The 12,146-nt window shown below is 42.9% G+C and overlaps 1 protein-coding gene across 1 annotated transcript in view; it reads right to left on the bottom strand.

The window, feature by feature from the left end:
- Nucleotides 1-1,636: 1,636 nt before the first annotated feature.
- LOC123743219 (transmembrane protein 65) overlaps nucleotides 1,637-12,146 on the bottom strand; it is a 105,211-nt gene continuing 94,701 nt past the window's right edge. The window contains exons 7-8 of the mRNA XM_045719320.1: nucleotides 3,116-3,221; nucleotides 1,637-2,029 (exon numbers count right to left, since the gene is read on the bottom strand). Coding sequence (XP_045575276.1) covers nucleotides 1,880-2,029; nucleotides 3,116-3,221 — 256 coding nt within the window. The 3' untranslated portion in view covers nucleotides 1,637-1,879. The remainder of the gene's footprint in view (nucleotides 2,030-3,115; nucleotides 3,222-12,146) is intronic.

Here is a 12,146-nt window from a genome sequence, read left to right as displayed (position 1 = left end):
TCTAGGTCTTCATTGGTTAGTTAGGAACTCCCCTCACCTGGTTGTCTAGATCTTCATTGGTTAGTTAGGAACTCCCCTCACCTGGTTGTCTAGGTCTTCATTGGTTAGTTAGGAACTCCCCTCACCTGGTTGTCTGGGTCTTCATTGGTTAGTTAGGAACTCCCCTCACCTGGTTGTCTGGGTCTTCATTGGTTAGTTAGGAACTCCCCTCACCTGCTTGTCTAGGTCTTCATTGGTTAGTTAGGAACTCCCCTCTTCACCTGGTTGTCTAGGTCTTCATTGGTTAGTTAGGAACTCCCCTCACCTGGTTGTCTAGGTCTTCATTGGTTAGTTAGGAACTCCCCTCACCTGGTTGTCTAGGTCTTCATTGGTTAGTTATGAACTCCTCTCACCTGGTTGTCTAGGTCTTCATTGGTTAGTTAGGAACTCCCCTCTTCACCTGGTTGTCTAGGTCTTCATTGGTTAGTTAGGAACTCCCCTCACCTGGTTGTCTAGGTTTTAATTGGTTAAGAACTCCTCTCACCTGGTTGTCTAGGTCTTCATTGTTCTTAAAAAAAACAGCTGACACTGGGCCATGGAATGAGTGACACCCCTTACTCCTGGTATCCATACAACCCTAGTCTCATGGGACCATCCTTCCAAATCTGACCCCTGGTATCCATACAACCCTAGTCTCATGGGACCATCCTTCCAAATCTGACCCCTGGTATCCATACAACCCTAGTCTCATGGGACCATCCTTCCAAATCTGACCCCTGGTATCCATACAACCCTAGTCTCATGGGACCATCCTTCCAAATCTGACCCCTGGTATCCATACAACCCTAGTCTCATGGGACCATCCTTCCAAATCTGACCCCTGGTATCCATACAACCCTAGTCTCATGGGACCATCCTTCCAAATCTGACCCCTGGTATCCATACAACCCTAGTCTCATGGGACCATCCTTCCAAATCTGGTCTCGTTGACTGAGTGAAGCCTGGGTCTCTGGGGGGTACACTGTCCCAAACATCTAAAAGTGACAACTAATATAAAACTCTCCCAAGTTACACAGGCTCCTTAGAGTTACTCAAATTCCTCAACTCAAACTCAAAGACCAAATCCTCCAAAACAAAGGGATGGATACTTTCAAATACAAATACATGTAGCACAGAATGATTTCTGGGTGACTTGAAGTCAGCGTTAGAAGAAGCTGCTATAAGAACCGTGTTATATTTCAGCTGTGTAGTGCAGCGCTAGTGGAAAGTAAGGTGGAATGAAATCCAGTAGGAAAGGTCCAACCCCAGTATACTAACTGAAGACTGAATAGTTTCTGTAAATGTGTTATCTAGCTATAGCAGCTGGCCTTGTCCTCTCCTCACACTGTCATCTAATCTAAAGAGACAATAGCCCACAGCATGTTGATTACTTACTCCAGATGTTGCAGGAATATCCCCTTGAGGGATATTGAAGTTCAATTGAACTGAATTGAGTGTAGTCCACCAGGAATCCATCCTGGCCACCGCTAACTGATTAGAACTAAGTTACACCAAACTCAAAAAATAAAAGTTGCACCAACTCAAAAACCCCGAAACCAAAGAAGCAGCAGAAAACATGGTTGGAAGAGTGGTCCATTTGTATTTATCATTGTTGTTGTTGTTTTTCGTCATACTGCTTTTGAATGTTGCAGGAGGAACTATTTAAGACATTGACATCAACAATTGACATCAATAGTCATGCTTCCTACACTGTCGTGTTAGTAATCTAGTTTACCTAGGAAGGTCAGTCTGTCTGGAGAAACAGATTGAGGTTATTCATTATGCAGTAGTTAGGTTGTGAAGTAGCGGTAGTCCAAGTCCTCTCTCTTCCGGAGAAGGTAAGTCTTTCTGTCAAGTTGTCTCAATTGCTGCTGCTGCTGTCAGTGGAGATGGAGGTTAGTGATCCATCTTTACCCTCCCTTTCCGCCTCTTTCTTCTTCTTCTCATCTTTGAAGAAGAGTAGCGGGAACATCCCTAAGATGCAGCCGATGGCAACTCCGATGGCTTTACCCTGAAGACAAAACAAGAAACAACGTCCCATTACTACTCTGATGCCTCATACTAATACTAATAGTAATATTAATACTAATACTAATAGTAATACTAATAGTAATAGTAATACTAATACTAATAGTAATACTACCACTAATACTAATAGTAATACTAATACTAATACTAATACTACCACTAATACTAATAGTAATATTAATACTAATACTAATACTAATAGTAATATTAATACTAATAGTAATACTAATAGTAATATTACTACTAATACTAACACTAACACTAATAGTAATACTAACACTAATACTAATAGTAATACTAATACTAACACTAATAGTAATACTAATACTACCAATAATACTAATAGTAATACTAACACTAATAGTAATACTACCACTAATACTAATACTAACACTAATACTAACACTAATACTAACACTTATAGTAATACTAATAGTAATACTAACACTAATAGTAATACTAATACTACCACTAATACTAATAGTAATACTACCACTAATACTAATAGTAATACTACCACTAATACTAATAGTAATACTAACACTAATACTAATACTAACACTAATCCCTTAATATGCAGTGCTACAAGTACGTAACCTGCACGCAACTCTTGGCCAATAAAAACTGTAGAGACTGTGAAGGAATGTTTATTTGTATTTTTTATTAGCCTGACTGCTGGATTAACAAATAAAATACTGTCTTCAGTGAAATGGCTGCACAACCAAAAGCATAGTCTGTAGGACACTTCTGACTGATTTAGGGCTCTATTCAATCAGATCCACTAAGTAAGCAACACAGAGAGGACTGACAGAGAGAGAGAGACAGAGAGACACAGAGAGACACAGAGAGAGACAGAGAGACACAGAGACACAGAGAGAGAGAGAGAGACACAGAGAGACAGACAGACAGACAGACCAGACAGACAGACAGACAGACAGACAGACAGACAGACAGACAGACAGACAGACAGACAGACAGACAGACAGACAGACAGACAGACAGACAGACAGACAGACAGACAGACAGACAGACAGTGTGTACTCCTCTCAGAGATCAGACAGAGACTCACACTGTGGGTGCTAACTCTTGTCTGCCACATGTCAGCCTGTTTGGGGTTCAGGTCTGGGCCCACCAACCCACAACGACAGGCCAGGGCTTCCACGTAACCTGCAAGGCTAACACAGGAAAATACCATGGTTACAACCTTAATGCACAAAAAAAAGGTTTGGTTACATTCATCAATGTATTATCTCTGTTAACCCAGAAGTAAAACCAGAAGTAATTTGATCAGCTGCATGATTAACTTCTGTGTTCATACTGTACATGTTAGAAATGGAGAGTTCTGGAAAAAACGAAGTCTTTACCCTTGTAAAAGGTACCTCTCAGCCAAACCCCCCCACTTCCCCCCACTTCCCATCCACATGGGGACACGCAGCAAGCACGAGGCCAAGCACTTTAAGCACCGTCTTCTCCCAAATCTGATATGTGCAAATAACCAGTGATGAAATCCCCCGAAACCACAACTAATGCTGCTCGGCTCCCACACATCACATTCAGTCAGCATTACACTGTCTCCTCTACACCTACATTATTCTGTACTGTTGAGGAACAGTGGCAGGTCAGCATTACACTGTCTCCTCTACACCTACATTATTCTGTACTGTTGAGGAACAGTGGCAGGTCAGCATTACACTGTCTCCTCTACACCTACATTATTCTGTACTGTTGAGGAACAGTGGCAGGTCAGCATTACACTGTCTCCTCTACACCTACAATATTCTGTACTGTTGAGGAACAGTGGCAGGTCAGCATTACACTGTCTCCTCTACACCTACATTATTCTGTACTGTTGAGGAACAGTGGCAGGTCAGCATTACACTGTCTCCTCTACACCTACAATATTCTGTACTGTTGAGGAACAGTGGCAGGTCAGCATTACACTGTCTCCTCTACACCTACATTATTCTGTACTGTTGAGGAACAGTGACAGGTCAGCATTACACTGTCTCCTCTACACCTACATTATTCTGTACTGTTGAGGAACAGTGGCAGGTCAGCATTACACTGTCTCCTCTACACCTACATTATTCTGTACTGTTGAGGAACAGTGGCAGGTCAGCATTACACTGTCTCCTCTACACCTACATTATTCTGTACTGTTGAGGAACAGTGACAGGTCAGCATTACACTGTCTCCTCTACACCTACATTATTCTGTACTGTTGAGGAACAGTGACAGGTCAGCATTACACTGTCTCCTCTACACCTACATTATTCTGTACTGTTGAGGAACAGTGGCAGGTCAGCATTACACTGTCTCCTCTACACCTACATTATTCTGTACTGTTGAGGAACAGTGACAGGTCAGCATTACACTGTCTCCTCTACACCTACATTATTCTGTACTGTTGAAGAACAGTGGCAGGTCAGCATTACACTGTCTCCTCTACACCTACATTATTCTGTACTGTTGAGGAACAGTGACAGGTCAGCATTACACTGTCTCCTCTACACCTACATTATTCTGTACTGTTGAAGAACAGTGACAGGTCAGCATTACACTGTCTCCTCTACACCTACATTATTCTGTACTGTTGAGGAACAGTGGCAGGTCAGCATTACACTGTCTCCTCTACACCTACATTATTCTGTACTGTTGAGGAACAGTGGCAGGTCAGCATTACACTGTCTCCTCTACACCTACATTATTCTGTACTGTTGAAGAACAGTGGCAGGTCAGCATTACACTGTCTCCTCTACACCTACTGTAGAAACCTGGGCGTGTGACGAATAAACTTGATTTGATAAAAAAAATATCTCAGAATAAGAGTTGTGGTCCAGGTTCAGCTCCGCCCCTTTTTATGAGCTAAAACACTGATCCCAGATCAGCACTCTGAGATGTATGAATACAGGTCCTGAGCTTTAAGGGATCACTAGAGGAAAGATCCCCTCTTTATGAGCTAAAACACTGATCCCAGATCAGCACTCTGAGATGTATGAATACAGGTCCTGAGCTGTAAGGGATCACTAGAGGAAAGATTCCCTCTTTATGAGCTCAAACACTGATCCCAGATCAGCACTCTGAGATGTATGAATACAGGTCCTGAGCTGTAAGGGATCACTAGAGGAAAGATTCCCTCTTTATGAGCTAAAACACTGATCCCAGATCAGCACTCTGAGATGTATGAATACAGGTCCTGAGCTTTAAGGGATCACTAGAGGAAAGATCCCCTCTTTATGAGCTAAAACACTGATCCCAGATCAGCACTCTGAGATGTATGAATACAGGTCCTGAGCTTTAAGGGATCACTAGAGGAAAGATCCCCTCTTTATGAGCTAAAACACTGATCCCAGATCAGCACTCTGAGATGTATGAATACAGGTCCTGAGCTTTATGGGATCACTAGAGGAAAGATTCCATTCATTGCTGGAGTGATATATGGTAATACGAAATTACCATAATACGAATTATGGAAATATTAAATTCAACCAGTAAATATGCACAGCAGAAAATCTTCTGGCACAGACATCTGTGCATATAATCATAAAAAGATGGGAAAAAAATGTATTAATCAAAATACATGCTGTTATTCAACACCAGCCCTTCTCGGTCCTGGCACTCCGACGGTGGAATGAGCTTCCCCCTGAAGCTAGGCCAGCAGAGTCCCTGTCCATCTTCCCCCTGAAGCTAGGCCAGCAGAGTCCCTGTCCATCTTCCCCCTGAAGCTAGGCCAGCAGAGTCCCTGTCCATCTTCCCCCTGAAGCTAGGCCAGCAGAGTCCCTGTCCATCTTCCCCCTGAAGCTAGGACAGCAGAGTTCCTGTCCATCTTCCCCCTGAAGCTAGGACAGCAGAGTCCCTGTCCATCTTCCCCCTGAAGCTAGGACAGCAGAGTCCCTGTCCATCTTCCCCCTGAAGCTAGGACAGCAGAGTCCTATGACTGTGTTATGTACTATGACTGTGTTATGTACTACGACTGTGTTATGTACTACGACTGTGTTATGTACTATGACTGTGTTATGTAGTTGCTGTGTTATGCACAATGACTGTGTTATGTAGTTGCTGTGTTATGTACTATGACTGTGCTATGTAGTTTCTGTGTTATGTAGTTGCTGTGTTATGTAGTTGCTGTGTTATGTAGTTGCTGTGTTATGTACTGCGACTGTGTTATGTGGTTGCTGTGTTATGTAGTTGCTGTGTTGGATGGATGCTATCTCCCTTATGATGCTAACAGAGTGCCAGACAGAGCAGCTATCTCCATTACGATGCTAACAGAGTGCCAGACAGAGCAGCTATCTCCATTATGATGCTAACAGAGTGCCAGACAGATCAGCCATCTCCATTATGATGCTAACAGAGTGCCAGACAGAGCAGCTATCAACCTTATGATGCTAACAGAATGCCAGACAGAGCAGCTATCTCCATTATGATGCTAACAGACTGCCAGACAGAGCAGCTATCTCCATTATGATGCTAACAGAGTGCCAGACAGATCAGCCATCTCCATTATGATGCTAACAGAGTGCCAGACAGAGCAGCTATCTCCCTTATGATGCTAACAGAGTGCCAGACAGAGCAGCTATCTCCATTACGATGCTAACAGAGTGCCAGACAGAGCAGCTATCTCCATTATGATGCTAACAGAGTGCCAGACAGAGCAGCTATCTCCATTATGATGCTAACAGAGTGCCAGACAGATCAGCCATCTCCATTATGATGCTAACAGAGTGCCAGACAGAGCAGCTATCTCCATTATGATGCTAACAGAGTGCCAGAGAGAGCAGTGGTACAGATGGCCCAGGAACATGAGCAGAATCCTGAAAGGACACTATTCCCTATTGTTGCGTCAAAAGACAGGTATTCATATTCAAGGGTTTCACATTTTCAACTGATTTCAAAGATAAAACACCAGCAGGGGGTGAAAGAGTGTATGCATTGTGGAACCCATCATTAGCTTGTGTTTCCCTGGGGAACATATGTACTGGTGCACCTTTGTGATAGCAGGTGGTGAAATGTTTGGTGAAAAAGCATTTCACTGGAAGTCCTTCACGGAAGAGGAGACTCTCATTCATACACATTCAGCTCATTTAGGATTCTGGAGACTCAACCGGTTGGCACATGGACATCAGTTAGGTGTTTATTTGTGTTGAGAATTGAGACCAATTGTCTAATTTAGTATATAGTATAATTTAGATAATATTGAGATTATATATTTATTTATTTAATTATATATTTAATTTGAAATGACCTTACTTGAAGTAATGTATATTTCTTTGTGTGTTTTGCCTTTAAAGATTATCAACCTAATTAACTAGCTAACTAAAAACGAACTAACTGACTAAATAAATAAAAGAAGTCAGAAGAAAATTGAGTTGTCCCTTGCGTCCTTCAGTCCTTAAAGAGGCCTTTTTCAAGTTTGGGCAACGAGCTGCAGTGTGAACCATACACAACTTGACACCTATAAAGTGGGCAACAGGAAGTGAGTCTTGTCTGACCCAGAATGGCCAATAGAGACAACATTCCAGACTCAGCTGGCTGTCTGTGCCACTTGGGACGAAGCCATGGGAATGTACTCCTACATTGGCCAATTCAGTTAGTTTTGGGTAAAAAAAAAGACTGTAAAATCTATAGGAATTAAGATAAAATGAGTTTAATTGAGGAAATCTGTTTCTAAGTATTCTCGCAAATAAAAAATAGAAATGTCATCTTGTCTCAGTGTAATCAAGGTAATAAATTATTGTTATTTTCAAATACAATCTCTTTTTGAGTTGTGGTTAATTTGCAGTGTACAAATTATTAGAACTATGTTCAGCCCCAACTCAATAATGCACAGTCATGGGAGAGGGACCAAACGATCTGTTTAAATTCAGTCAGGGGAGAGGGACCAAACGATCTGTTTAAATTCAGTCAGGGGAGAGGGACCAAACGATCTGTTTAAATTCAGTCAGGAGAGAGGGACCAAACGATCTGTTTAAATTCAGTCAGGGGAGAGGGACCAAACGATCTGTTTAAATTCAGTCAGGGGAGAGGGACCAAACGATCTGTTTAAATTCAGTCAGGGGAGAGGGACCAAACGATCTGTTTAAATTCAGTCAGGGAGAGGGACCAAACGATCTGTTTAAATTCAGTCAGGGAGAGGGACCAAACGATCTGTTTAAATTCAGTCAGGGGAGAGGGACCAAACGATCTGTTTAAATTCAGTCAGGGGAGAGGGACCAAACGATCTGTTTAAATTCAGTCAGGGGAGAGGGACCAAACGATCTGTTTAAATTCAGTCAGGGGAGAGGGACCAAACGATCTGTTTAAATTCAGTCAGGGGAGAGGGACCAAACGATCTGTTTAAATTCAGTCAGGGAGAGGGACCAAACGATCTGTTTAAATTCAGTCAGGGGAGAGGGACCAAACGATCTGTTTAAATTCAGTCAGGGGAGAGGGACCAAACGATCTGTTTAAATTCAGTCAGGGGAGAGGGACCAAACGATCTGTTTAAATTCAGTCAGGGGAGAGGGACCAAACGATCTGTTTCAATTCAGTCAGGGGAGAGGGACCAAACGATCTGTTTCCAATTCAGTCAGGGGAGAGGGACCAAACGATCTGTTTCAATTCAGTCAGGGGAGAGGGACCAAACGATCTGTTTAAATTCAGTCAGGGAGAGGGACCAAACGATCTGTTTAAATTCAGTCAGGGGAGAGGGACCAAACGATCTGTTTAAATTCAGTCAGGGGAGAGGGACCAAACGATCTGTTTCAATTCAGTCAGGGGAGAGGGACCAAACGATCTGTTTCAATTCAGTCAGGGGAGAGGGACCAAACGATCTGTTTCAATTCAGTCAGGGGAGAGGGACCAAACGATCTGTTTCAATTCAGTCAGGGAGAGGGACCAAACGATCTGTTTAAATTCAGTCAGGGAGAGGGACCAAACGATCTGTTTAAATTCAGTCAGGGGAGAGGGACCAAACGATCTGTTTAAATTCAGTCAGGGGAGAGGGACCAAACGATCTGTTTAAATTCAGTCAGTGGAGAGGGACCAAACGATCTGTTTCAATTCAGTCAGGGGAGAGGGACCAAACGATCTGTTTCAATTCAGTCAGGGGAGAGGGACCAAACGATCTGTTTCAATTCAGTCAGGGAGAGGGACCAAACGATCTGTTTCAATTCAGTCGGGGAGAGGGACCAAACGATCTGTTTAAATTCAGTCAGGGGAGAGGGACCAAACGATCTGTTTAAATTCAGTCAGGGGAGAGGGACCAAACGATCTGTTTAAATTCAGTCAGGGGAGAGGGACCAAACGATCTGTTTCAATTCAGTCAGGGGAGAGGGACCAAACGATCTGTTTCAATTCAGTCAGGGAGAGGGACCAAACGATCTGTTTAAATTCAGTCAGGGGAGAGGGACCAAACGATCTGTTTCAATTCAGTCAGGGGAGAGGGACCAAACGATCTGTTTAAATTCAGTCAGGGGAGAGGGACCAAACGATCTGTTTAAATTCAGTCAGGGGAGAGGGACCAAACGATCTGTTTAAATTCAGTCAGGGAGAGGGACCAAACGATCTGTTTAAATTCAGTCAGGGGAGAGGGACCAAACGATCTGTTTAAATTCAGTCAGGGGAGAGGGACCAAACGATCTGTTTCAATTCAGTCAGGGGAGAGGGACCAAACGATCTGTTTAAATTCAGTCAGGAGAGAGGGACCAAACGATCTGTTTAAATTCAGTCAGGGGAGAGGGACCAAACGATCTGTTTAAATTCAGTCAGGGGAGAGGGACCAAACGATCTGTTTAAATTCAGTCAGGGGAATGTCTTCACTCCAGCAGAACCAATAAAAACCAATAAGCCAACAGGTCACTGCAGATATCACCCGGGATAATATCACCCGGGATGACCTAACAAGCATCACTGTGCTCTGCTGAGCAAACAGCTTCCCTGACAACAGATGATGATGATGTCATAATGGTTGTGGATACAGTGAGTAGAACCAGTACACAGGCTTAATGAGATGTGTTGATCGTTAGACAGTTACACACACAGTGGGAGAAATATGCTGCTCGTTACTGTATAAACTGATTGTAGTGGAGGAAGACAGGGACTTGTAAATACCACCGTTTCTCAGGTCAGACAATACATCCTGTATAATCTGACAGAATGGCATAATGCATCAGATGTCAGCTGGGTGATAATTACATAGTTTGACATCTACGGTATGTACATGATGGACACATAGGGAGAATCTGACAAAAAGGACAATTTGTTAGGTGGAAGATTACTTGATTACATAGACCATTATGGACACACTGTAAAACAACATTTTACATTTTTAAGTCATTTAGCAGACGCTCTTATCCAGAGCGACTTACAGTAGTGAATGCATACATTTCATACATTTTTTAAAACATTTTATTTTTTTTATTTTTTTTGGGGGGGGACAGGTACTGCTATAACAGGGAATGATGCTCTAGTGTGTTGGGACAGGTACTGCTACTCCTCTACACCTACATTATTCTGTACTGTTGAGGAACAGTGACAGGTCAGCATTACACTGTCTCCTCAACACCTACATTATTCTGTACTGTTGAGGAACAGTGACAGGTCAGCATTACACTGTCTCCTCTACACCTACATTATTCTATACTGTTGAGGAACAGTGACAGGTCAGCATTACACTGTCTCCTCTACACCTACATTATTCTGTACTGTTGAGGAACAGTGACAGGTCAGCATTACACTGTCTCCTCTACACCTACATTATTCTGTACTGTTGAGGAACAGTGGCAGGTCAGCATTACACTGTCTCCTCTACACCTACATTATTCTGTACTGTTGAGGAACAGTGGCAGGTCAGCATTACACTGTCTCCTCTACACCTACATTATTCTGTACTGTTGAGGAACAGTGGCAGGTCAGCATTACACTGTCTCCTCTACACCTACATTATTCTGTACTGTTGAGGAACAGTGGCAGGTCAGCATTACACTGTCTCCTCTACACCTACATTATTCTGTACTGTTGAGGAACAGTGACAGGTCAGCATTACACTGTCTCCTCAACACCTACATTATTCTGTACTGTTGAGGAACAGTGACAGGTCAGCATTACACTGTCTCCTCTACACCTACATTATTCTATACTGTTGAGGAACAGTGACAGGTCAGCATTACACTGTCTCCTCTACACCTACATTATTCTGTACTGTTGAGGAACAGTGACAGGTCAGCATTACACTGACTCCTCTACACCTACATTATTCTGTACTGTTGAGGAACAGTGGCAGGTCAGCATTACACTGTCTCCTCTACACCTACATTATTCTGTACTGTTGAGGAACAGTGGCAGGTCAGCATTACACTGTCTCCTCTACACCTACATTATTCTGTACTGTTGAGGAACAGTGGCAGGTCAGCATTACACTGTCTCCTCTACACCTACATTATTCTGTACTGTTGAGGAACAGTGACAGGTCAGCATTACACTGTCTCCTCTACACCTACATTATTCTGTACTGTTGAGGAACAGTGACAGGTCAGCATTACACTGTCTCCTCTACACCTACATTATTCTGTACTGTTGAGGAACAGTGACAGGTCAGCATTACACTGTCTCCTCTACACCTACATTATTCTGTACTGTTGAGGAACAGTGGCAGGTCAGCATTACACTGTCTCCTCTACACCTACATTATTCTGTACTGTTGAGGAACAGTGACAGGTCAGCATTACACTGTCTCCTCTACACCTACATTATTCTGTACTGTTGAGGAACAGTGGCAGGTCAGCATTACACTGTCTCCTCTACACCTACATTATTCTGTACTGTTGAGGAACAGTGGCAGGTCAGCATTACACTGTCTCCTCTACACCTACATTATTCTGTACTGTTGAGGAACAGTGGCAGGTCAGCATTACACTGTCTCCTCTACACCTACATTATTCTGTACTGTTGAGGAACAGTGGCAGGTCAGCATTACACTGTCTCCTCTACACCTACATTATTCTGTACTGTTGAGGAACAGTGGCAGGTCAGCATTACACTGTCTCCTCTACACCTACATTATTCTGTACTGTTGAGGAACAGTGACAGGTCAGCATTACACTGTCTCCTCTACACCTACA

This window comes from Salmo salar, chromosome ssa05 (assembly GCF_905237065.1).
Source record: "Salmo salar chromosome ssa05, Ssal_v3.1, whole genome shotgun sequence".
NCBI lineage: Eukaryota > Metazoa > Chordata > Actinopteri > Salmoniformes > Salmonidae > Salmo > Salmo salar.
Note: the sequence above shows the minus strand (reverse complement) of the source record. Positions and strands in the feature narration are given on the sequence as shown.